The 26,441-nt window shown below is 31.1% G+C and overlaps 1 protein-coding gene across 1 annotated transcript; it reads left to right on the top strand.

Annotated features, from left to right (window-relative positions):
* LOC139491702 (WD repeat and coiled-coil-containing protein-like) lies at nt 1–25,658 on the top strand. Its single transcript, XM_071279516.1, has 16 exons — nt 1–158; nt 3,301–3,418; nt 5,322–5,485; nt 7,495–7,609; nt 8,832–8,904; nt 10,745–10,812; nt 11,533–11,645; nt 14,634–14,854; nt 16,506–16,613; nt 17,108–17,282; nt 17,872–18,497; nt 20,883–20,929; nt 22,039–22,091; nt 22,441–22,572; nt 24,437–24,815; nt 24,894–25,658. The coding sequence occupies exons 1-15, from the start codon at nt 104–106 to the stop codon at nt 24,553–24,555; spliced, it is 2,187 nt and encodes a 728-aa protein (XP_071135617.1). The 5' UTR covers nt 1–103; the 3' UTR covers nt 24,556–24,815; nt 24,894–25,658.
* The last annotated feature ends 783 nt before the right edge of the window (nt 25,659–26,441 follow it).

Raw genomic sequence — 26,441 nt, 5'->3', positions numbered from 1 at the left:
GTGCTAACAGTCTATTTATCCAAAACACATTTTTGTAACTTGCTGTAGCGAGTGTTGTAATAGAGTCATAAGAGAAATATAGTAGATTTTTTGGTTAATAACAATGGAATTAGGAAGGGTCAGTGTTAGAGGACAAAATGTCAACTTATTATATGAAGGTGAGATGTTGTCATGTAATAAGATTTTCTTAATTTGGCTCTAAAACAGCACTGTTGTACAGGGAAGTGAAACACGTTTCTATAGACTATGAAGTAGTCAGTATATAATACTGCATGCTAAGTAATGAGAATTTCTTGTTTTTTGACAAAAAACATTGACACACTGTAAGACATTTTCTGTGGTAGAGCAGCTGAGGCATTGAGTACCCCTCACTTGTCGTAAAGATAGCTATCAGTATCATTCTTGATGAGATAAATAGATTTGAAAAATACCTGAGGCCATGGAAGTATTATATGAACAGGAACTATTAATTAGCACTAATTTATAACCCGGGTAGCTCTGTAGAAAAGATATGGAAACTGTCTAATTAATACTTACTTATACTATACTAAATGATGTTTTCCGGTACAGGATCCTCACGGTTCCTCTTCACCAGACTGATTATTGTCTCCATTATTTCTGATGCTGCTTCTGGTTAATTCAGCTTGATAATCAGAATGATAGATTTCTTTGTATTCCCAGTATTTATATAGTCTATTTTTAAATGAGTTTATAGATGGCGCTTTAGTTACTTTAAGGTAATTTGTTCCATAATTTGGCTATTCAAAACTGTTTTTCCTCAGATTTGTTTTGAATCGTTGGTAAATGATTTTATTACTATTTACTCTTGTGCTATGCCTATTTTCAGTTCTTGAAATTAATTTATGGAATGAACTCGTTTCTGGATCGTAATTACCATTTAGTATCTTGTATGTCTCAATCATGTCCCCTTGGACCCTTCTATATGACAGTACGGTGTCGTTAATTTCGTTTGTGACTATCTGCGATGCTGTGGTCATAAATTGACCAGAGATACTTCTTATCAATCACATGGTTTTTATCGAGACAGCTTGACATTATTAACTATCGGAAAACTTTAAAAACACCTTTACTAATTTCAATCGCGTCGGTAGACCTTTATTTGTAAGAAGTATCTATAGCGCTGTCTATATCATCCTTATCAGCTCTAAATAAAATTGCCTATCACAGCTTTGTGAAGTCAAATACATTGACACAGCCTTAATAACTTTGACCCAGACATATCAGCGACATCATAATGTTTGAACTGGCATTGATAAGTTTGACTCAAACTCAGTCATCCTCCAATAGCTGGTAAAACTAAGAAAACACTTCAAAAATAGCAAAGACAGCTCAATAAATTGATTATCAGCTAGGTTATCTGCATATCGATATTGTAAAATATCAGCTGCTTAATTAAAAAGACACAATATGAAGACTTTTTGATCTTCTTTGCTGCGCTCACTCAACAAAAAGTGTGTTTACTATCAAACGAAAAGCTTCATATTGTGACTCGCAGCTGATATTTTACAATATCAACATGCAGACAACCTGAGAATCCATACTTATGAAGTCAAAATTTTACGAAAACCTGTGTGATGTCCAGTAATGGCGGACAAATAGCAACAAGGTGTATTAGTTTTAATGGTACATGTAAGTAAGTCTTGTGTGGACAAAATGCACTTCTGGTGTATTAAAAATTTTAAACTTATTGCCTTTTGTTAGCTATATTATTCGTGTGTTTCTTTGTCAATTGTGTTCTCCTATTTATTTATATTGTAGTCCTGTAATGTTGTGTTGTCATTTTAATGTTATATTTCACATGGCCATAAAAGAGAGAGGTTTGGCATGCCACAAAACCAGGTTCAACCCACCATTTTTGCCTTTAAAAATGTTCTGTACCAAGTCAGGAATATGGCCATTGTTATATTATAGTTCGTTTCTGTGTGTGTTACATTTTAACGTTGTGTTTCCGTTGTGTCGTTTGTTTTCTCTTATTTTTGAGTGTGAATTCACATTACTATAAGACGTGTCATGGTACTTATCTATCCCAAATTCATGTATTTGGTTTTGATGTTATATTTGTTATTCTCATAGGATTTTGTCTGATGCTTAGTCTGTTTCTGTGTGTGTGTGTGTTACATTTTAATGTTGTGTCGTTGTTCTCCTCTTATATTTAATGTGTTTCCCTCAGTTTTAGTTTGTTACCCCAATTTTGCATTTTGTCCATGGATTTATGAGTTTTGAACAGCGGTATACTACTGTTGCCTTTATGTATCTATGATTTGAAGATATCTGCTATAGTTACAACAAAAATATACTTACAATTACCATGATTACCTTCATAGTATCCCTATGATCATGATGATCAGTTGATAGCTTCAGGGACCAATTCACTAGGCTGTTCTAGCCCTATTGTTTTTTGCATAAATCTTAATTGTATGTTATTTCAAATCACAAATTTGTTATTTTCATTTTCAATGTATAAGTTTGTGATTAGGTCTAGTTTGTGGTGAACCACTAGTCTAAGTTAAAGATATTTGGTATGCAGTTGTATTAGTATTGGCACATCTCATTACCATGGAGATTATTTAACCTTGACCCCTCAGTTATGGTCTATTGACTTTGAAATTTTTGCTTAGTTTTCATGTACAAATGTAATACTTTGTGATTAGGTCAGTTAATGGGGAACTAGTGGTAAATTAATGAAAATCAGTATGCAGTTGTATAAGTGTTGGCATATATCTCGTTTCCATGGACAGTATTTGGCCCGCCTCCTCAGTCATGGTCTATTGCATTGGCTTTGAAACTTTTGCTTAGGTCAGTTCATGGTGTACTAGTGGTTAATTAATGATAATTGGTATGCAGTTGTATAAGCATTGGCATATATCTCATTTCCATGAAGAGTATTTGGCCCCGCCTCCTCAGTCATGGTCTATTGGCTTTTGCTAAAGTTTTCATGTATTAGTTTGTGATTAGGTTGGTTTATGGGGAACCACTAGTGGTAGGTCTATGATGTGTGGTATGCAGTTGTACATGTATTAACATTAGTACATCTCATTACCATGGAGATTACTTGACCCTGCCCCCTATGGTTTATTGTCTTTGAAATTTTGCTTAGTTGAACATATATCCATTATATCTCTCAATGCTTTTTAGCTCACCTTGCCAATGAGACAACAGCTCTTGTGGACAGTTGTCTCATTGGCAATCATACCACATCTTTTATACATAGACCAAGGTGAGCAACACAGGCTCCCTTTAGTTATTTTTATCTGTCTTCTACCTGTTGTGTCTTTTTAGCTATTCATCGACAGCATGGTTTAGTGTGGTCTATTGGGAAAACCATTCAACTGGAAAACATCAGTTTACTTGATGGTCAAGTAGAAAACAACTCACCACTGAAGCTTGGAGAGTTCCAGTAAGTACTAGGGAATGTCAAATAATCTGCTTAAAATTCTGTAGTCATTTGAACAATTTTAACAATTAAACACACATTTTTATATCATAGAAAAGGATTTTTGAAAAATTTATTTAACTTTGAATTGAACAGTAAAATATGTAGGATGTACAAATGAGATAAAATCAATTTTGAAATTTAATTCCAGTTCTTTGGATTTATCATGTTTATTGAAAATTTGTGAAGAATTATAAATATGAAAAATTAAATGTAAACTTTCAATGTCTTTCAAAACGGCTCTATCTTGGAATGAATAACATAAACCTAGCTATTGTCTACAACAAATTCACTTTGATATTCGAAAAATTATCCAGGCTATTAATTTATATATCAAATACAAAGTTTATATCTTTTCAATCAGGTTATGAATTTAAACGAAAAAAGAGTACTTTATTAAAGATGATGAAGTAGTAAAACATATATGTGTAAATAGTTTATTACTGAATCATATTGGACTTTTGTTTTCTGAGGTGAAACTATTTCCTGATCATCTGACAAAGTGTTACATCCTGACAAATAGCATGATTAGCTCGGTCATTGTTCACATGTCAAAATATAATTCATAAACTCAATCACAAGTTAAAAAAACTTTACCTGGCAGTGTTGCAAATATTGAATTCATTTATTATTAAAAAGATTTTAATTTAACTCTGCCTATATTTATAGAATGCAAATGTGATGGATCATCAGAGGTCTATCAATGTATACATAAGGTCAATGTTTATTAATTGAGCAGACAAAATCCCTATATGTGCATAAATTTGTCAGGCCATAAAAAAGAATAGGTTTGTTTGCCCAAACCCTACCTACCCAGAAAAAAGCTGCCTACTCAAATTCTTTTATTGTCCTGATTTGAAGAAGTTTTTTTTTAATCAGATAGGCATGAAGACTAATAAACATCCGATACGTAAATTTCTTTAAAAAAAAAAAGAAAAGAAAATGCCTACCTACCTACCCACTGTCTCAACCTTGGGTAGGGTTTGGGCAAACCAAAATATTTTTAATTGTGGCCTCAAATACCAAAAGCTTTTTTTCATCTTCAACAATTAAAAAATCTCCCAACCCACAAAACTAGACTTGTTTGAACACAATTCTTAGCTAGATGTCTATCACACAGCTGTACATATGATAAGGTTTAAACCTTTTTGTCTAGCCTGTCATGGAAGCTTGTTCAATATACATGTATGTCAGGTGGTCAGCTGTGGTATGCTTTGTCACTAGTGTCAAAATTTAGGTTCAGTCAATGGTTAAAGTTAAAAGTTTAAAAAAAAAAATAAAAAATAAAAAAGGCTTCTTCCAAAGCTTCAACATAAAATTCCATGAAGGTTTGACAAAATTATTGGTGCCTACAAAATTTTAACCAAGTTAATAAAAGATCAATAAAAGATGAAGCAAATTAAAAAAAAATGTTGCATTTCAAGATCTAAATATATCAACTGAAGAAGAAAAAAATAATTCTTTAAACAAAAAAATCTATTTTACATATAAACACTTATTTAGGCAGTCTATTTAACATCTTAAAAAAGACAGCAGCAATTTCATGGAACCCTTTACATCTTTTTTTTTCACTCGAGAGTTGACAAGTCAAACAAATCAATAGAAAATTAATACATACTGTAGATTTCTCGTTATTATATAGATTAGACCATTAGTTTTCCCGTTTAAATGGTTTTACACTAGTAATTTTTTGGGCCATTTATAGCTCTGTGTTGAAGGCCGAACCTTGACCTATAATGGTTTACTTTTATAAATTGTGACTTAAATGGAGAGTTGTCTCATTGGCACTCATACCACATCTTCCTATATCTATTAGAGTATAAATTCAAAACCAGTTATACATATATAATTATTTTATTTTGTATAGACATGATGTCCTGTCAGTACACTGGAGCAGTAATATTGGACCTAGTACCTGTTATTTATCTGTAGTTCACAGTCAGCATGTATCATTATGGAAAGTGGATGGAGTGGTACCTAAACTTAACTTCAAACAAGTTAGAAAGCTCAATGTACAACCAATTCCACAAGGTTAGTTAGAAAGCTCAATGCACAATCAGTTCCACAAGGTTAGTTAGAAAGCTAAGCTCATGTACAACCAACTCCACAAGGTTAGTTAGAAAGCTCAATGCACAACCAATTCCACAAGGTTAGTTAGAAAACTCAATGTACAACCAGTTCCACAAGGTTAGTTAGAAAGCTCAATGTTCAACCAATTCCACAAGGTTAGTTAGAAAGCTCAATGCACAACCAATTCCACAAGGTTAGTTAGAAAACTCAATGTACAACCAATTCCACAAGGTTAGTTAGAAAGCTCAATGTACAACCAATTCCACAAGGTTAGTTAGAAAACTCAATGTACAACTCATTCAACAAGGTTAGTGAAGGAAAGAAATATGAAAAAAGACAATTTAAAGGATACCAAATCTTGTAATTTTATTTAAAATGAAAGAAATAGGTTAACTAAATATATGATGATTTTATTGTGTAGACTTGGATTAATTGCCAATCTTCCTAAGCATCATGTAAGGGTGAAAATATGACAAATAAAAACCCACTCAGCTTTACATTAGTTTAAGTTCAGATTAAATTAAGGGGAGATAACTCAATAATATGTTATCATTCTAACCAAAATTTATCTAGATAATTCTTGCCAAGGAGACAACTATTCAACAAAGTTCATTTGAGTTATCTCCCCTTAATTGATGTCAGCAATTTTAGGCAACCATATGGCATTCTACAATGAGAAATACAGCAAATCGTACAAGTGAGAAAAATTAACAGCCTAATTTATGACAAAACAATTTTCAAAACAAATATGACACATGAACCAATGTCAACCACTGACTAAACTATAGGCTCCTGACTTGGGGGAAAGGAACATAAAGAATATTGCAGTGTTTAACATGTTTGTGAGTGCTTAACCGTCCCCTAACCATGGACAGTGGTGTAACAGTGCAACAAAAAAAAACACTATAAAAATCAGTTGAAAAAGGCTTAACTCGTCAGATACAAACAAATACAAATATGTCTAACAAAAAAAACAGAGTGGATGCAGAAGAGAACTTATACAATCCCAAAAAAAAAACATCTAAGAGTACATCCAGGTACTGACAGCTACTGTGGATTCATTAATTTTCGTTGGATACCAATTTTCGTGGGTTTCGTGGTTACAGGTAAACCACGAAATTCAATGTTCCACGAATGACAAATTTGCTATGGGCTTATAGGAAGACTGCATCAAAACCACGAAATTAAATATCCAAGAACATCCAAGTTTTCCCTTATCCACGAAAATTGGTACCCACGAAAATAAATGAATCCACAGTAGTTAAAAGCCAATAACAACTAAAGAAAAAAATCATGTATCTTAGACTAAAATATCAATCAGTATACATTCAATGGATTAAGTGTAAATTGCCATTCAGAGAAAAACATGACCTTGAAAGACTGGCACTTAAGTTGTGTACTGGTTGTAACATCTAAATGCATACTGGTAATGGTAGTACACTTTTAAATCTCTTTTAAAAGTATTGATGGAAGTATTGCTATAGATTGTGATACAAATATTTTATTGAACTGGTAGGTAAAGTTATTTGAGGTACACAGTTTGAAATTTAATACTTAATTGACTTTTTTTAACAGTTTATTGTGCACTAAGATCTCAAACCCACATGATATATTTATTTGGGAGCCAATGTGAGGATAACGCTTAAATAGTCACAACAAATTTTAGAAGAAATGTCTACTGTAAAATGTAAATTCCGAAATTATGGCGATGTTTTTATTATTGCGAAAAATGCAACAGGGTTATAATCACAATAATTTAAACTCGCATTTTGATGAATTTTTTTATATCAATTAATAGGTATTTTCTCAAAATTGCAAACAATGAAATCAAATTTTAGTGTAAAATAATAAAATGGCAATAATAAATGCACACAATAATTTCTGAATTAACAGTATATGTACGTGGAATGTAAATAAAGAATATTTTAAGTTATAAGTAAAAAACAAAACTAGTTTATTTTGTTTTTTAGGTTGTTTATGGAATCCAGATAGAGATATTTTATGTGTTTTAGCCAAACAACAATGTAGTTTCTTCTTTCACCATACAGATGACAAAGGAACTTTTGCCTTCTCTCCTCTGGAAGAGTAAGATTTATATTACCGGTATATACAAAAGTCAACCATACGTTAGTATATGATATGTTCAAAATGGATTAACCTTTCTATAAAAAATTCTCAGATCAATAAAAATGTAGTATACATAAGGAATCCTTGAGATGGATATTCATTTGAAGAAGAAAAAAACCAGCAACAAAACACAAAAATACAATGGTTTTAAAAGACGTAATATCTGAAACAAAATTTTGAAAATATGTTTTATCTTGTTCTCTTTTATACTGGCAATTATCCTTACATTTTTGGAGGTTCAAAAATTTAAGACATCACTAACTTCATGGAATGGTAGTCAACATTAAACATTTTCACCGACAGCAGCAATTGCAGGCAAGAGAAAGGATTATGTGGAATAAATTTTTGAAAGCTACATTACAACACTTTATATTAAAACATTCTCTTAAACGGTTGCATTTTAGAAACCAATTTTTTCTGTATTATGTATGTAGATTTGACAATAACTGTCCTTTTTCATAATTATATTACAGATGAAGTATTAAAATCTTACCAGCAAACATGCATCAATATACAAAACTATTTATATTTTCAAATCTCGAAACTAAATACAGTTAAAAATAGTTTCATACATCGTTTATCGATAAAGGTTTTGAACTATTCCTAACTGTCTTTTGTTTTCAGATTTGAAAATATAAATGACTGATAATTTTTTTAATATTTTTTTATTTTTTTTTGAAATGATAAAAATCTTTTAATATTTTCTGACATTCTAGATTTTTCAAAGATGGTGAATCTTTATCAAAGAGCATTCTCATAACGCAATATGACATTTGACATGTGATATAAAAAAAGATGTTGTATGATACACCACTTTTCATTGGAAGATGTTTGACTTCCATTCGTAGGTTGAAATTCAAGCTGATCCATTGGCAACAATCTTCTGCAATCAAATGCAACAGTTATGTAATAACTCTAAAGTTTTGAATTTGAATGTTTTATGACTTTATCATCAGAATACGATACTGTATTTTGAGTGGCCTAATTGGAATTTGACAGTTGCAAATATCAATTTTGTTGGCTTAGCTCAACATTCCTATTAAAACTACAATAGCAACAGTCAAATCAAGAATTGATGATGATAGCTATTTTAAGAATACAGTATTGTAATTTCTTTTTTAAACCATTTGGATTTTATTAACTGCAGACCCACATAATATACTTGTACTTTCTGTTTCAGTGAGAAGATAAGATGTGGTACCTGGACAGATGATGGAAATAAATTAGTTTTGTGTATTGGTGCATGTTTGCTGGTAAGATTTTATTCATTGATAAAATTTTGAAAAATATTTCCAGGTATGACAAAGTAAGGACTCTTTGGGGATGTCAAGTTGATGGTTGATTGATTACTGTAACATTTAGGTGCAAATATTGCATGCTATGCAGGTGATGAAATGCAATTATTCCTAAAAACTTTCATAATAACTTGTACACATTTTTTAGGTAAAGATTGCATGAAATGCAATGAAAACAGACTTGATATCTAAATCTTCCAAGGCTGATCACTACCTTTTTGATACACAAAATATAGTGCATTGATCATAACATTCTGTACAATTACATATTACCCATGATTATTTCCAGAAATTTATGGATGTAATATATGCTTAGATATTCAAGGCACAAAATGATGTTACACTTGTCAAGAAAATTACATAACTTTTGCAAGGTGCAGGAATCTAATAACTGTTTTTAAAACTTTTAATGATGTCATTGTTAAAGTCATCTTCAAAAATTGATTGGAGTTATCTTCCTTTGTGCAGACTGTTAAATCAACTACTGGTACAACCAATGCTTTATAAAATGCAATATTTAATTTTACTTCCCCCAGATAAATTGAAGCAATCTTTACTGTTCATTGCTTACAAGCACTTTGATTTTAAAGATACCAGCTCCTTTAACTCATCTAAATCCTATTCCGTTTATTCAGAAACTTATCGTCGCTAGGCTTCTAAAATGTTGTATATGACTTTTTTGGCTAAAAATGCTTTTTGACACCAATGGTCTGGCCGGTCTTGAAAATTGTTGTAGAATGGCTTTGGGAAAAAATAATTATACATTTCTTTATTTCTGTGAAAATAATTTAAGTTCTTGGATTATCCAGAAATGTCAAAGTTTTTATTTCACTGCTTTTTACAAAAATGTTCAAGTTCACAGACGACATTTTGGAAGCATGCATTTTGCCAAAATTTTCAAAGCCTGTTTGTGAGATATTTTTTTCTTGAAAAATTTGTTATTTACAACATTTTAGAAGCCCAGCGACATTATGATATGAGTTGTGTCAGATAGAAATCGACCATATGTAAGTGAAAGAATACATGTACATGCATATATGATTTTAATCCATTTTGGAACAATCAATTACAAAAAGGATGATTTTTTATCTGTTTTTAAAGGTCCCTATGTCAACTCAATATTCAAACATTTACAAACGTCGCATAAAGTTTTTTTTAATAATTTTCAATCCGAAATAAATAATCAGCAGTATTGGTATTCATTTGCATAAGGTCCATTTCTATCAGACTCAGCCATATGTTTTCATTTTATGGAATAATGATGACAAAAACTTGGAATGAAATGGCAGGTGTTAATCTCACATTCAGTTTGTTTTGAACAAGAATAGAATTTTAAATTTACAGTATGCCTAACATTGTGTACAGTCTGATATATATCAGAATAGTTAAAAATTTCAGCTATTTCAGAATATGAATAATGTTTTAATACTTGTGAAGTACAGATGCCAGATAGATATACATTTTTGTTAATCTATTAATATATTAAACTTTTTTTCATGACTCCTTTGCTTTCTATGTTAAATTCTGGACTGGATCCCAAAAGTTCAAAAGTATATAAAAAGTGCTTTTACCCTGAAAAAACTGGGAAATATTCTTGTCTATTTAAATTTGAATTGTTACAGCTATGTAGAGGAACTATTTGTACATTGCATTTTTAAAATCATTCCTATATTTCATTTGCTCAACTTTGTACCTTATACTTGGTAAAAGTTAGATTAAAGCCAAGCAACTACCTGTTTTTAAAGAAGAGGTTTTAAAAGTTTGATTTTGAAATGTTTAATTAATATTACTTTTACAGTTGTATTCCTGGCCAGATATAGATGACACTATAAGTGATTATAAGTCAGCAGTATGGAGAATTCCTAAGTAAGTTTCTTTGTTCACAATTGTTTTCTCATCTACAAGTTGTATGTTCATCTAATTATAAACTTGCATGTTGGTACACCGTAACAAAACGGTTAATATTCAAGTGAAAGAACGCAAATGTTAAAAAAATACACATGATCCACTGCTTTGGGTTAGGGTTTAAATCAAAATTATTATATTGGAATATATTTAATGTAGATTCATCAGAATTGGCATGTACAATAGGTACAGTTTGAGGAATAGGCAGAAAGAGATGTTTATAACAGTGCACCCTGATGTATGATTTTAAAAGTACATATTGATATTTAAAGAAAATTAAACTTTGATTTTAAAGTAATATTCTTTAGAAAGTTTAAAAAGCAGTATGCCACACCAAGAATCGAGATTTTGCAAGAAATGTTTGTGCATCATGGCAATATTAAAAACACAACAAAATTTTAAGAACACTGCACCCCTAGTTTGACAATACACCTCTATGTTTAAAAGACATCACTCATTATTATAGAGAAAATCTGGCTAAGATAAAAAGAGCTTGTACTGTTGGTCCATGGAACTGCTAAGATAATTCCTTATTGGAGTTATTGCCCTTTTTTGGTGATTTTTATGAACCTTTTTTTCTACATTACATTAAAAACCGTTATGGATAGAAGGAGGCTATCTAAGTAAAATATGCACACCCTTATTTAATTAACCTTTTGTTTGTATTCTGTTTCTTTTTAGTTTAGATGGATGTGTGACCTCCATTGTGTCTTTATCAGATAGTATTGTATTGTGTGCTGCTGAATTACCTCTGGAAAGTCTTTGTAAGGTCAAGGACACTTTTGTGGTTCCAGGTAAATTTTTGTGTTATGAGCCTCCTGATAGTGTTCTTTGACTTTAGGACTGCACCGATAGTTTTAGGGGAGATAATAATAACAAGCATATTATTTTGGCCATATTTTCCAGACGTATGATGTAGAAGATAATTTATCTTAAATAAATAAAATGTTTTAACAGAAAACTTAACAGCATGATTTGACACAATCATTCTGAAGTCTCCATGTTTTTATGCCCCGTCTACGATAGTAGTAGGGGCATTATGTTTTCTGGTCTGTGCGTCCGTTCGTCTGTTCGTTCGTCTGTTCGTTCGTCTGTTCGTTCGTCCGTCTGTCCCATGTCAGGTTAAAGTTTTTGGTCGAGGTAGTTTATGATGAAGTTGAAGTCCAATCAACTTGAAACTTAGTATACATGTGCCCTATGATATGATCTTTCTAATTTAAATGCCAAATTAGAGTTTTGACCCCAATTTTACGGTTCACTGAACATAGAAAATGATAGTGCAAATTTCAGGTTAAAGTTTTTGGCTTCAGGTTAAAGTTTTTGGTCAAGGTAGTTTTTGATGAAGTTGAAGTCCGATCAACTTGAAACTTAGTATACATGTGCCCTATGATATGATCTTTCTAATTTAAATGCCAAATTAGAGTTTTGACCCCAATTTTACGGTTCACTGAACATAGAAAATGATAGTGCAAATTTCAGGTTAAAGTTTTTGGTCAAGGTAGTTTTTGATAAAGTAGAAGTCCAATCAACTTGAAACTTAGTATACATGTTCCCTTTGATAAGATCATTCTAATTTTAATGCCAAATTAGAGAATTTATTCCAATTTCACAGTCCTTTAAACATAGAAAATGATAGTGCGAGTGGGGCATCCGTGTACTGTGGACACATTCTTGTTTTAAACTTTTTTAAATTTGAGATGGAACTACTTTTTTAACTATGCTAAGCTCACAGCAATGCTTTAACGGTTTCAAAGACTCAGGCCATGAAATTTGCTATCTTTTAAAAAAATAATTAGAGAAATATCTTTTTATCATTCAAATGAATGCTTTGTGTTTATTATTATATTTTAGAATAAACTTAATTAAAAATAAATATTTTTAACATCGAGCTGGTTTGTGTTATTGATTGCAGCAATCTTGTTTACATTGGAAACAAAAAGTAAATATGTAAATGTCGTATATCCAAACAAGAATGTGTCCAAATTACAGGGATGCCCCACTCGCACTATGCTTTACCATGTTCCATGGACCGTGAAATTGGGTAATAATCTAATTTGGCATTAAAATTAGAAAGATTTTACGATAGGGAACATATGTACTAAGTTTCAAGTTGATTGGACTTCAATTTTATCAAAAACTACCTTGACCAAAAACTATAATCTGAAACTCCCACTTTCATTTTCTATGTTTAGTGGACCATGAAATTGGGGTCAAAAGTCTAATTTGGCTTTAAAATTAAAAAGATATTATCATAAGCAACAAGTTTACTAAGTTTCAAGTTGATTAGACTTCAGCTTCATCAAAAACTACCTTGACCAAAAACTTTAACCTGAAACTCCCACTTTCATTTTCTATGTTTAGTGGACGGTGAAATTCGGGTCAAACGTCTAATTTGGCTTAAAATTAGAAAGATCATATAATAAGCAACAAGTGTACTAAGTTTCAAGTTGATTGGACTTCAGCTTCATCAAAAACTACCTTGACCAAAAACTTTAACCTGAAACTTCACTTTCATTTTCTATGTTTAGTGGACCGTGAAATTGGGGTCAAAAGTCTAATTTGGCTTTAAAATTAAAAAGATCATATCATAAGCAACAAGTTTACTAAGTTTCAAGTTGATTGGACTTCAGCTTCATCAAAAACTACTTTGACCAAAAACTTTAACCTGAAACTCCCACTTTCATTTTCTATGTTCAGTGGACGGTGAAATTTGGGTCAAAAGTCTAATTTTGCTTAAAATTAGAAAGATCATATAATAAGCAACAAGTTTACTAAGTTTCAAGTTGATTAGACTTCAGCTTCATCAAAAACTACCTTGACCAAAAACTTTAACCTGAAACTCCCACTTTCATTTTCTATGTTTAGTGGACGGTGAAATTCGGGTCAAACGTCTAATTTGGCTTAAAATTAGAAAGATCATATAATAAGCAACAAGTGTACTAAGTTTCAAGTTGAGTGGACTTCAGCTTCATCAAAAACTACCTTGACCAAAAACTTTAACCTGAAACTTCACTTTCATTTTCTATGTTTAGTGGACCGTGAAATTGGGGTCAAAAGTCTAATTTGGCTTTAAAATTAAAAAGATCATATCATAAGCAACAAGTTTACTAAGTTTCAAGTTGATTGGACTTCAGCTTCATCAAAAACTACTTTGACCAAAAACTTTAACCTGAAACTCCCACTTTCATTTTCTATGTTCAGTGGACGGTGAAATTTGGGTCAAAAGTCTAATTTGGCTTAAAATTAGAAAGATCATATAATAAGCAACAAGGGTACTAAGTTTCAAGTTGATTGGACTTCAGCCTCATCAAAAACTACCTTGACCAAAAACTTCAACCTGAAACTCCCACTTTCATTTTCTATGTTCAGTGGACCGTGAAATTGGGGTCAAAAGTCTAATTTGGCTTTAAAATTAAAAAGATCATATCATAAGCAACAAGTGTACTAAGTTTCAAGTTGATTGGACTTCAGCTTCATCGAAAACTACCTTGACCAAAAACTTTAACCTGGACGGACGGACGGACGAACAGAAGCACAGATGGACGAACGGATCCACAGACCAGAAAACATAATGCCCCTCTACTATCGTAGCAGGGGCATAAAAATAGATAGCTACAAGAGCCATTGATTTTTAACACTATCTTTGGATTTGTTATATCTGATGTTAACATTCTCTTGTATTGAAGTATGAATACTTTTATCTATTCAGAAATTAAAATCAAAATATAAAGTTATTCATTTTAATTAAGGTATTAATTATTGACATAATGAAATACTTTCAGATTTAAATGAAAACACAAACAGTTTACAAGAGGATATAATCTCACCGAAGAAATCTGTATCTGCAACAGAAGCATTGTTCAGTTTATCCAGAAATCCACATTTTGATATTGAATCTACAACTCAGCTGGTGACAGTTAGTCTAGAAGATGAAAAAGATCCTTGTAGCATTTCTATGACAGGGATCAAAGGAATACTTACACCAGAACTCTTAGTTTACATCGTAAGTGTAAAGTTTTGTGTAAAGATCCTTGTAGCATTTCTATGACAGGGATCAAAGGAATACTTACACCAGAACTCTTAGTTTATATCGTAAGTGTAAAGTTTCGTGTAAAGATCCTTGTAGCATTTCTATGACAGGGATCAAAGGAATACTTACACCAGAACTCTTAGTTTATATCGTAAGTGTAAAATTTTGTGTAAAGATCCTTGTAGCATTTCTATGACAGGGATCAAAGGAATACTTACACCAGAACTCTTAGTTTATATCGTAAGTGTAAAGTTTTGTGTAAAGATCCTTGTAGCATTTCTATGACAGGGATCAAAGGAATACTTACACCAGAACTCTTAGTTTATATCGTAAGTGTAAAGTTTCGTGTAAAGATCCTTGTAGCATTTCTATGACAGGGATCAAAGGAATACTTACACCAGAACTCTTAGTTTATATCGTAAGTGTAAAATTTTGTGTAAAGATCCTTGTAGCATTTCTATGACAGGGATCAAAGGAATACTTACACCAGAACTCTTAGTTTATATCGTAAGTGTAAAGTTTTGTGTAAAGATCCTTGTAGCATTTCTATGACAGGGATCAAAGGAATACTTACACCAGAACTCTTAGTTTATATCGTAAGTGTAAAGTTTTGTGTAAAGATCCTTGTAGCATTTCTATGACAGGGATCAAAGGAATACTTACACCAGAACTCTTAGTTTATATCGTAAGTGTAAAGTTTTGTGTAAAGATCCTTGTAGCATTTCTATGACAGGGATCAAAGGAATACTTACACCAGAACTCTTAGTTTATATCGTAAGTGTAAAGTTTTGTGTAAATATGAACATTAAGATACTTTGATATATGTCAATGAGACAAACCCTAACTACACAAAAAAAAATCAAAACAACAGCTTAAGTTTTACAACAAAAGAACAACATAAAAAAGTAAAAAACCATCAATCTGTGCCTATTACAATTTTTTTTAGTTTATGCGTGTGACTGTGTGTTCATTGAAATTATTCGTAACCAAAATAAGAAACTAGTAAATAGTTTTGAGTCAGGACATTGGTTTTTGTGAAATGGCTTTTTGTTCTTGATGCCATATTAATTTAAAAATTCACTAGTACAACAATTTATAAGAAAACGAAGCCAAGGTTTACAATGCTTTTTCGAGGGGTACCAATCTGCTCTATCACCCTCTCAGCTATGTGTTATTTAATTTATTATACTGAATGTCCTATCATTATTGTCTTTAACAGATTAATTTTATTTTAAAAGTAGTATCTATGACATCACATACATATCAACGTGGGTATGAGAAAAACAACAAAGATGTTTTATTTTTTTATTGTGACGGTAAAATAATAAATCTGAGCCAAAACGTAAAAATTAAGTATTGTATTTATAACTTGATGTAACTTCAATTCATTGTCCTTTAAATTATTGATTTTTGATTGGTCTGGACGAGAGGGTAACATTCAAAAAAATTGTCACCTACTCAGCCATGTGATAGAGTAAATTAACATCCCTGTATAGTAGTAGTAGTAGGCATTAACATCCTCCCTCGTATCAGCCAATCAAAATATGTCAATTTAAAACACATTGTCATCAGTCATCCATATATATATTTTTGTATTTGAAAAAAATATTTTTTTCTTTTTCAGCCAAACATAAAGTCAGTTGTTGTTGGCAGTAATACACAGAATCTATTGCAAGTTTTTACATTTCAAAATGGCAGCATAACATCAGCCTTAACAAAAACAGCAGAAGTTGTAAGTTTTATATGATTTTGAAAATATCCAACTTGTCAAAATACGCGTCTCATAACTGAGGGTAGTAATGGGGATATCTTCATGACAAAAAACGTAAAAAATTGTGTCAAATGACTTTAATGGTAATTTTTGATGCATGATGATAAACTGAACACATTCTTTAAAACAATAATAAAATTTGACTAATCACGTTAAGTTCAATCCAAAAATAACAGTAACAATAATTATTTGAGACCTCTGACAAATCACAATAATGATATTTTGAGAATGACGGTAGAATTTTAACCAATGTGAAGCCAATGGTAGCCAAAAACGATAGTTGGATGCCTGACATTAAAAGATATTCTTGCCCTAACACTTATACTCACAATCCTGTTCTCACGTACAAATAGATGTCATTAAATAAAATAATGTCTTTAACACCATGATTATTTTCTGATTATGTTCATTTTAAAACAAGTTGTTGTATCTCAATATTATTTCAATACATGTAGAGACTTGACAAACAAGAAAGACCTAAAGGAATCTCTCAGATGTTACCTCCCCTTACAAACCAGACTGGTATCCTGTTAGCAGTAGGAAGAAGAGCCAGTTCAGATTCAGCCTTTCTAACATCCAGTTCAGGGTCAGCTATGGAAATAAAATTGAAATTCTTTCCTTTTGCAATTGGTATGTTTTATATATATATATCTCAAAATAATAAGATGTGATGAGTGCCAATATTAGACAACTCTCCATTAAAGTCACAATGTATAAAAAGTTATAGGTCAATTTAAAGCCTTCAACACAGAGCCTTTTCTCACACCTAACAGCAAGCTATTAAGGGCATGAAAATGACTAGTGTAAAACATTTCAAACAGAATAAAAAGAATGTTTAAATCTATATAAAAAACAAGAAACACCTATAAACCACATCAACAAATGACAACCATTAAACAACAGGCTTCTGACCTAAATGATACACAAATGATTGAACTGACATAAATATAAAAAAAAAAATTGTAACAAGACGGTTGACAGCTTTTTGTCTTGAAAGGTAAGTTGTGACAAGTATATATATATATATGCCATTATGGTTTTATGAGATATAATGACGCTTGCGGTCAAATAGTTTCATCCAGGTCCAATAGTTGGCAATTTTTGACCGGTCCAATAGTTCAAAGCTTGTTATTTGCAACATAGTGAAAATATTGTGTACTTATTTTATGTAGAAAATGATAACTGAGGTATATTAAATGATTTTGTTTTCTTTTGACAGATAAAAATGTACTAAAGAAACTCAAAGAACAGCAGGGATCGTTGGAATTTAAAGAGTCAGAGAGTTCAAAATCTGTAATAGAAAATGCTGAAAAGGTTTCAGATACAGTTGACATACCAGAAAACATCAAAGAAGCAGTTGCTCATGGAAACCAAACTGAAAAACATTCTGAAAATGATTCCTGTGATAATTATGATCGTGATCTTCTCATAAGGAAACAAGAAACAGTCACTGAACTCAAAGATTTCTCTGAAACCGATTCCACTGATTCATCTCCAAGAGATATTATTATAGGAAGTCAATCTAAGGGAGGTAAATCATTAGTTGAAGACTTGACTGGTTCAGGGAATTCTGGGAGTGAACTTGAAACTGAGACAACAGAATTTTCTGCTAAAACTCCATATTTTCAGAATAACATAGATACATCCTTTCATGACTCTATAACGGATCAGTTAATAAAACCAGTAAGTGATCAACATGATGTTGAAGAGAAACAAGTCCATAGGCCAAAGGTTACAACCTGTCTTGATGATTCTGCTGTATCCATGGCAACCTCTAGTACATCTTTTGTAACAAATACAGATTCAACAAAAGAAGAAAGGATGCAACTTGAGATTGATAAACTTGTAAGTGCAGTAAATGAATTAAAATCTCTTTTCTTGTCAACTTGAGATTGATAAACTTGTAAGTGCAGTAAATGAATAAAAAATCTCTCTTCTTGTCAACTTGAGATTGATAAACTTGTAAGTACAGTAAATGAATAAAAAATCTCTCTTCTTGTCAACTTGAGATTGATAAACTTGTAAGTGCAGTAAATGAATAAAAAATCTCTCTTCTTGTCAACTTGAGATTGATAAACTTGTAAGTACAGTAAATGAATAAAAAATCTCTCTTCTTGTCAACTTGAGATTGATAAACTTGTAAGTGCAGTAAATGAATAAAAAATCTCTCTTCTTGTCAACTTGAGATTGATAAACTTGTAAGTACAGTAAATGAATAAAAAATCTCTCTTCTTGTCAACTTGAGATTGATAAACTTGTAAGTGCAGTAAATGAATAAAAAATCTCTCTTCTTGTCAACTTGAAATTGATAAACTTGTAAGTGCAGTAAATGAATAAAAAATCTCTCTTCTTGTCAACTTGAGATTGATAAACTTGTAAGTGCAGTAAATGAATAAAAAATCTCTCTTCTTGTCAACTTCAGATTGATAAACTTGTAAGTGCAGTAAATGAATAAAAAATCTCTCTTCTTGTCAACTTGAGATTGATAAACTTGTAAGTGCAGTAAATGAATAAAAAATCTCTCTTCTTGTCAACTTGAGATTGATAAACTTGTAAGTGCAGTAAATGAATAAAAAATCTCTCTTCTTGTCAACTTGAGATTGATAAACTTGTAAGTGCAGTAAATGAATAAAAAATCTCTCTTCTTGTCAACTTGAGATTGATTAACTTGTAAGTACAGTAAATGAATAAAAAATCTCTCTTCTTGTCAACTTGAGATTGATAAACTTGTAAGTGCAGTAAATGAATAAAAAATCTCTCTTCTTGTCAACTTGAGATTGATAAACTTGTAAGTGCAGTAAATGAATAAAAAATCTCTCTTCTTGTCAACTTGAGATTGATAAACTTGTAAGTGCAGTAAATGAATAAAAAATCTCTCTTCTTGTCAACTTGAGATTGATCAACTTGTAAGTGCAGTAAATGAATAAAAATCTCTCTTCTTGTCAACTTGAGATTGATAAACTTGTAAGTGCAGTAAATGAATAAAAAATCTCTCTTCTTGTCAACTTGAGATTGATAAACTTGTAAGTACAGTAAATGAATAAAAAATCTCTCTTCTTGTCAACTTGAGATTGATAAACTTGTAAGTGCAGTAAATGAATAAAAAATCTCTCTTCTTGTCAACTTGAAATTGATAAACTTGTAAGTGCAGTAAATGAATAAAAAATCTCTCTTCTTGTCAACTTGAGATTGATAAACTTGTAAGTGCAGTAAATGAATAAAAAATCTCTCTTCTTGTCAACTTCAGATTGATAAACTTGTAAGTGCAGTAAATGAATAAAAAATCTCTCTTCTTGTCAACTTGAGATTGATAAACTTGTAAGTGCAGTAAATGAATAAAAAATCTCTCTTCTTGTCAACTTGAGATTGATAAACTTGTAAGTGCAGTAAATGAATAAAAAATCTCTCTTCTTGTCAACTTGAGATTGATAAACTTGTAAGTGCAGTAAATGAATAAAAAATCTCTCTTCTTGTCAACTTGAGATTGATTAACTTGTAAGTACAGTAAATGAATAAAAAATCTCTCTTCTTGTCAACTTGAGATTGATAAACTTGTAAGTGCAGTAAATGAATAAAAAATCTCTCTTCTTGTCAACTTGAGATTGATAAACTTGTAAGTGCAGTAAATGAATAAAAAATCTCTCTTCTTGTCAACTTGAGATTGATAAACTTGTAAGTGCAGTAAATGAATAAAAAATCTCTCTTCTTGTCAACTTGAGATTGATCAACTTGTAAGTGCAGTAAATGAATAAAAATCTCTCTTCTTGTCAACTTGAGATTGATAAACTTGTAAGTGCAGTAAATGAATAAAAAATCTCTCTTCTTGTCAACTTGAGATTGATAAACTTGTAAGTGCAGTAAATGAATAAAAAATCTCTCTTCTTGTCAACTTGAGATTGATCAACTTGTAAGTGCAGTAAATGAATAAAAATCTCTCTTCTTGTCAACTTGAGATTGATAAACTTGTAAGTGTAGTAAATGAATAAAAAATCTCTCCTTTTGAAAGTATGATATATCAATTGATTTTTCAAGAGTCAAAATTTGAGGAATGTCTATATTTTATTCTATATATGCATGCTTAGAAACTTCTTATAAAGTTTTTGAATATTTATAACATTAAAAAAGGGTGAAATTCTTTTACTATTTTAATTGTGTATGCAATTGAACATGGAATAGATAATTATTATTACCAACAAACAAAGCAATAAATTTAATTCTATTTTATTTCAGAATCACAGAATAGAAGAATTGAAGATGAAAGTATCACATCTTACTGAGTAAGTATTATAAATCTGATTAATCTTAATGATAGGACAATTTTTGGATAACCTCCAGGCATTATTTGCTATTGTATAATAACTGTCCTACACTGTAATACAGTTGAGGGGTAAGTATTATCAGGATAATTATGGTCCTACACTTAAACAGTTTCAGAATAAAAGTCACCTAATAAAAGTTCATAAGATATCTTAAGATAACTGTGGTCTCAATGTTCAAGACAGTATAACGATGATTTGTTCTTTCAATCAGATTTGAATAAATGAGATCCTTTAGATCCTTCAACAAACATTGTATGACTTAAATTGATTGTAAGTGTTAACAATTTATTGTGACTTGCAAGTTATTTTTATACGACCTAAAAAAAATTTGCGTCGTATAATGCTATCATGTCGTCGTCGTCTTCGTCCGAAGACACATTTAGTTTCCGGACAATAACTTTAGTTTTAGTGAATGGATTTCTATAAATTTTTAAATTATACCACAAGTTACCATACCATGAAGGGATGGTTAGTATTGATTTTAGGGGAAGGGAAGGGGGGGGGGGGGGGTGTTATGGCTTAAAAGTTTTGAAAATAAGGGCAAAAGAAGGGGAAAAACTAGGTTTTTCTGGTCAATGGACAATTAAGACAATTTAAAAGCAGTGTAAGGGAGGTAACTCAAAAACATTTAACATACAATGTTGGGTATGTTTCACATTTACCTCCTTTACAGTACTTACAAATTATGTATAAAGAAATGTCAGGTTTTGGACTAATTGGCAAAAAAAGGGGGGGTGGTAGTAGTTTTCAATTTTTTTTCTCAAACTTCTCAAATTCCAAATTTTTGAAAAGTTTGAAGAAGAAATCTTTAATTGCACAATATTTCGTAATAGATTTGTAAGATCTTGACATTTGTTTTGTCTCAGAAACTCATATTATGTCAAAAATTTGATCACAATCCAAATTCAGAGCTGTATCAAGCTTGAATGTTGTGTCCATACTTGCCCCAACTGTTCAGGGTTTGACCTCTGTGGTCGTATAAAACTGCGCCCTGTTGAACACCTGGTTATGTTTTTGTAATATGGTTTTGACTTTCTGGAAATGATGCTTTTTTTTTTAATTTTCAGGCTTATCAAAGAATCTACTATAATTACTAAATATCAGTCACAAAGTCAACCAGGTAAGTTTATATCACCATTTTGTGTCTACTGCAGTAGAACCGTGTCATTCTGAGAACTTACAGTTGCTTATGTGTGACTATATGTCATCTTATGTGCATGTTTAATGTATGACAGTTATTCATTTCACAACAGAGTCATTTCTGTAAATGCTTCTTAAAATCTACAAAGAAAGGAAAATATTAGGTAGCTGGATGGTATTTACTAAAAAGAATGTAAAGACACCTTTCTTTTGTTGAGGACTTAATATTGACTTCAAGATGTCTAGGTTTTCGTGTAATTTTAAGCCACTGCCATTATTCAGATGTACTTTTATTTGATCAAAAAACTATGTTTCTAAATTATTTTCAGAAATAATACAAATACATTGTAAATGTCCTGGTGTGGAAACAAAGAAAAAAACTTTCCTATTAGATAATGGAAGATTACAATATGAAATTGTTAAATCAGCATTCCAGCTTACAACGTTAGAGATATTTATTGGTAAGTTCTGTTTCATCGACACAACTTGTAATGTTTTGTTTTGCAAATTATATTAGGCTAAAATTTCAAATTCATTATAAAAAATTGGGATAACAGTTAAAAAAATTCTTTATAATGCAAATGAAAAGCTTAACACAATATTTAGTAAAATACTAAACTTATTACAGTGAAATTGTCCTAACCAAACTCCTTTAGAATTAATTTGTTGTTTTGTTTAGGAAGATCAAACAATTTCAATAATTTTGCACTTAAGGGGGCTCCTGGGTATAAATCTTTTCTTTTTTTCTAATATAGGATTTCGCTATATTTTTTTATAAATGAACTTTATCATATACTTAAAAGAAAAATGAAATAAAAAAATGGGGTCACCGTTCATTTAAGCTCACAATCTGCCATCGATATAAAAAAAATAACCTAATTACAGAAATCGATTAAATTTTACAATTATTTAGTTTATGTACAGCTTATTTGAAAACAATAATAAAAAAATATAGGTCAACGATGAGTTAAAAAAGATATTTCAAATTTCATGCCAAAAAAATGGCATTTTTGTACCAAAGGGAGATAATTTGGAGTTTTTATACGACCCCAAAAATTTTTTGGGATCGTATAATGGTATGATGTTGTCGTCTGCGTCGTCTGCGTCGTCGTCCGAAGACACATTGGTTTCCGGTTAATAACTTTAGTTTAAGTGAATAGATCTTCATGAATTTTTTTCAGAAGGTTCAATACCACAAAAGGAAGGTTGGGATTGATTTTGGGGATGATGGTCCCAACCGATTAGGAATTAGGGGCCCAAAAGAAGCATTTTTGTTAGTTTCAGGATAATAAATTGTGTAGAAGTATTTCAATTGCTCTGAAATCATACCGCAATGTTTAAAACCACAAGTAGAAGGTTTGGATTCATTTTAGAGGTTATTGGGCCAAAGTTTAGGAATTAAGGGCCAAAAAGGGGTAAAAACAAGCATTTTTCTAGTTTCAAGACAATAACTTGTGTGTAAATGTATGGATCTCTCTGAAATTGTACCACAATGTACCATATAACAAAGGGGAGGCTGGGATTAAGTTTTGGGTCAATTGCCCAAAATATGTAGGAATTAGGGGCCAAAAAAGGGCCAAAAAGAAGCATGTTTCTAGTTTCCAAACAATCATGACAATAACTTGTGTTTAAGTGTATGGATCTCTCTGAAATTATACTACAAGGTTCAATACTGCAATGGAAAGCATGGGATTGAGTTTAAGGGTTATTGCTCCAAGGGGTTTTAAAAAGTTGGGGGGGGGGGGGGGTTGTTTACCATTTTTTGAAGGGCTTCCTTTTTTTATCAAAATTTTTCGAATTTTGAAAAGTTTCAAGAAGAAATCTTTAATTGCACAGTATTGTGCAATAGATTTGTTAGATCATGGACCACATTAATTTTGTGACAAAAACCTATATTATGTCAAAAATTTGATCACAGTCCAAATTCAGACAGAATCAAGCTTGAATATTGTGACCAAATTTGCCCCAACTGTTCAGGGTTCAACCACTGGGGTCGTATAAAGCTGCGCCCTGCGGAGCACCTGGTTTCAATGATATAAACATTTTAAAAGTCATCTGGGGCCAAACCGAATCGATTTTTTGGGTTGATTTTTGTACCATATCATAAAGTAATAACTAATAGTGTAATAAATAAAATTTGTAATGAAAAAATAAAGGTTTAATTTTTAATTTTTTGTACCCGTGAGCCACCTTAATTAATAAACAGGTTTCTCTCTAATTGAACTGTAATGATTTATATAAAAAAGAACATTAAAAAAACAGGCATAGCCATTTACTTAATTTATCATCATATAAATTTTCATTATTTGTCTTATTTGTTTACAGATGATGATCCATGTGTTGTAAGTGCCAACATTGATGGTTACATTCCAATAAGATTCACTCCCTCATCCACTCTAGTCATCACAGGAAACACAGACAGGGGAGACAATACAGCAAAGTGAACAATAAACGAACTGTGATATTCAAAATTGATGTGTTATTTCCCTTTGCAGAAATCCAATGTGTGGTTGAAACTATACATGAAAATTTGTTACAGTTATATATATTGATTGGAGTAACTCTACTTAATATTTATCTACACCATTTTGGAGCAGCTATCAGAAGTTTTAATAGTTTTTGTTACAATTTGAATAGAATTGACTTGTAAGAGGAAAATTGTTTGAATATGCCATGCAAAAAATATCATTGCTGTATAGATCTTGTTACAATTTGAATAGAATTGACTTGTAAGAGGAAAATTGTTTGAATGTGCCATGCAAAAAATATCATTGCTGTATAGATCTGATTATATATTACAACATATATTTTTATATTGTACATACCAAATGTGTTCTACATGTAAATTATGCAATATTTTTATATGTTATTGTTTGATGTTTTGTTTATGTTTAAATTTATGTGATTGGTGCTATGTTACCATATATAGCTCTGTATACATGGAATGCACCTTTTTATACTAAGTTTCAGGCCCTGTTTTACATTATGGAACCCATTAGTGACATTACTATTTGGATAAGGTTCTTGTAAGGATATAGTTAAGCTAAAAGTAAGAATATTAAATACAGTTTTGTGCACTTAAGACACAGTATGTAACATATAGTCTTTTGTCTTTTGACTGATATGCATTGCAGTTGAAGGTTTTATGTTTTTGAATATATGTGTTTGTTTTGAGGTCTGTACCTAAGCATTATTTGAAATAATTGTCATTGTTTCAAAATATTTTCCATATTGTTTGACATCTTGTTAATATCATTGATCTATGTGTAAAAAATCAGCAAGTTCCCTAGCAAATTTTATTTGATGTTTATTTTTCGACAACAGAAAACTCTCCAGATGTGGAAATAGCATTGGAATTATTTAAAAAAAAAAAGCTTAATAAATATCTGCATATAGCCAATAAAAAATGTTTACATGAGTTATTTCCACTTCATGTACATGAGTTATCTCCACTTTATTTTATAGAAGTTATCTCCACTTTATATTGCAAGCATTATCTCAACTTTTCTTTGTGTAATTTAACTGAAATTGATCTTACATATATACAGGAAGAAGACTTCAAATGACAAAAAATGAATCTTTGTAGATAGTCAGTCATGTGGTAGTTTGCAGCCATATCTATCTGTATACTTTATTGCATCTCCTCAAAATAATGTATATCCTAAACTTATCCAAATATAGGATCAGTATGCTCATTTTGTATATGCTGCATCAACTAAAGACTTGATTATTGTTTTTGTTTATAGTAATTCTTGTTATATGAATCCCTCCATAATGTTAGTAAATCTTGCATCTAATTAGTTTCAAAAAGTGGTCAATACAATTTTAAGAAAATCCTGCAAAGAGCAGGGTTAATAAGAATGAATAGATCTTATCATGTTTAATAAGAGTTAAAGACTGGAGAGTGACCTATGTTGACATTAGATATATATTCAGGTGTTAAAATCTGAAAAGTCCTCATGATGACTGCTCCAACAAGCCAGAGCTAATATTTATATTTTCTTAAAGCCTGTATTCCAATTACATTTTTATGTAGGTGAAGGGGGCATTTTGATATACCCTTGTCTGTCTGTACGTACCTCCCAAATTGAGTTTCAGTTCTCTAACTTTAGTTTGCCTCAACCTAATGTTATGAAACCTAAAACAATGCATATTACCACCAAACACAGATCAAATAAGAATTTAGGTGGAGTCACTTCCACCCTTTTTATGTAATGTCCCATTATTGACTCTTGCATATTTACAAGCAAGGATATCTTTTTTTATTCTTTTATTTGTTCCCCATTCTTCAGGGCTGTTTGAGACCTCATATGTATCTTTTTCTTTTTAT

Source organism: Mytilus edulis, chromosome 10 (genome assembly GCF_963676685.1).
Source record: "Mytilus edulis chromosome 10, xbMytEdul2.2, whole genome shotgun sequence".
Lineage (NCBI taxonomy): Eukaryota > Metazoa > Mollusca > Bivalvia > Mytilida > Mytilidae > Mytilus > Mytilus edulis.
Note: the sequence above shows the minus strand (reverse complement) of the source record. Positions and strands in the feature narration are given on the sequence as shown.

What these genes read in the sequence shown, in the direction of transcription:
- LOC139491702 (XM_071279516.1), top strand. Translation starts at nt 104, where the DNA reads ATGGAATTAGGAAGGGTCAGTGTTAGAGGACAAAATGTCAACTTATTA. An exon ending in GCAGTATGGAGAATTCCTAA is followed by an intron (nt 10,813 to 11,532) that starts GTAAGTTTCTTT and finishes GTTTCTTTTTAG; the next exon opens with TTTAGATGGATGTGTGACCT. An exon ending in ATTCTTTCCTTTTGCAATTG is followed by an intron (nt 17,283 to 17,871) that starts GTATGTTTTATA and finishes TTCTTTTGACAG; the next exon opens with ATAAAAATGTACTAAAGAAA.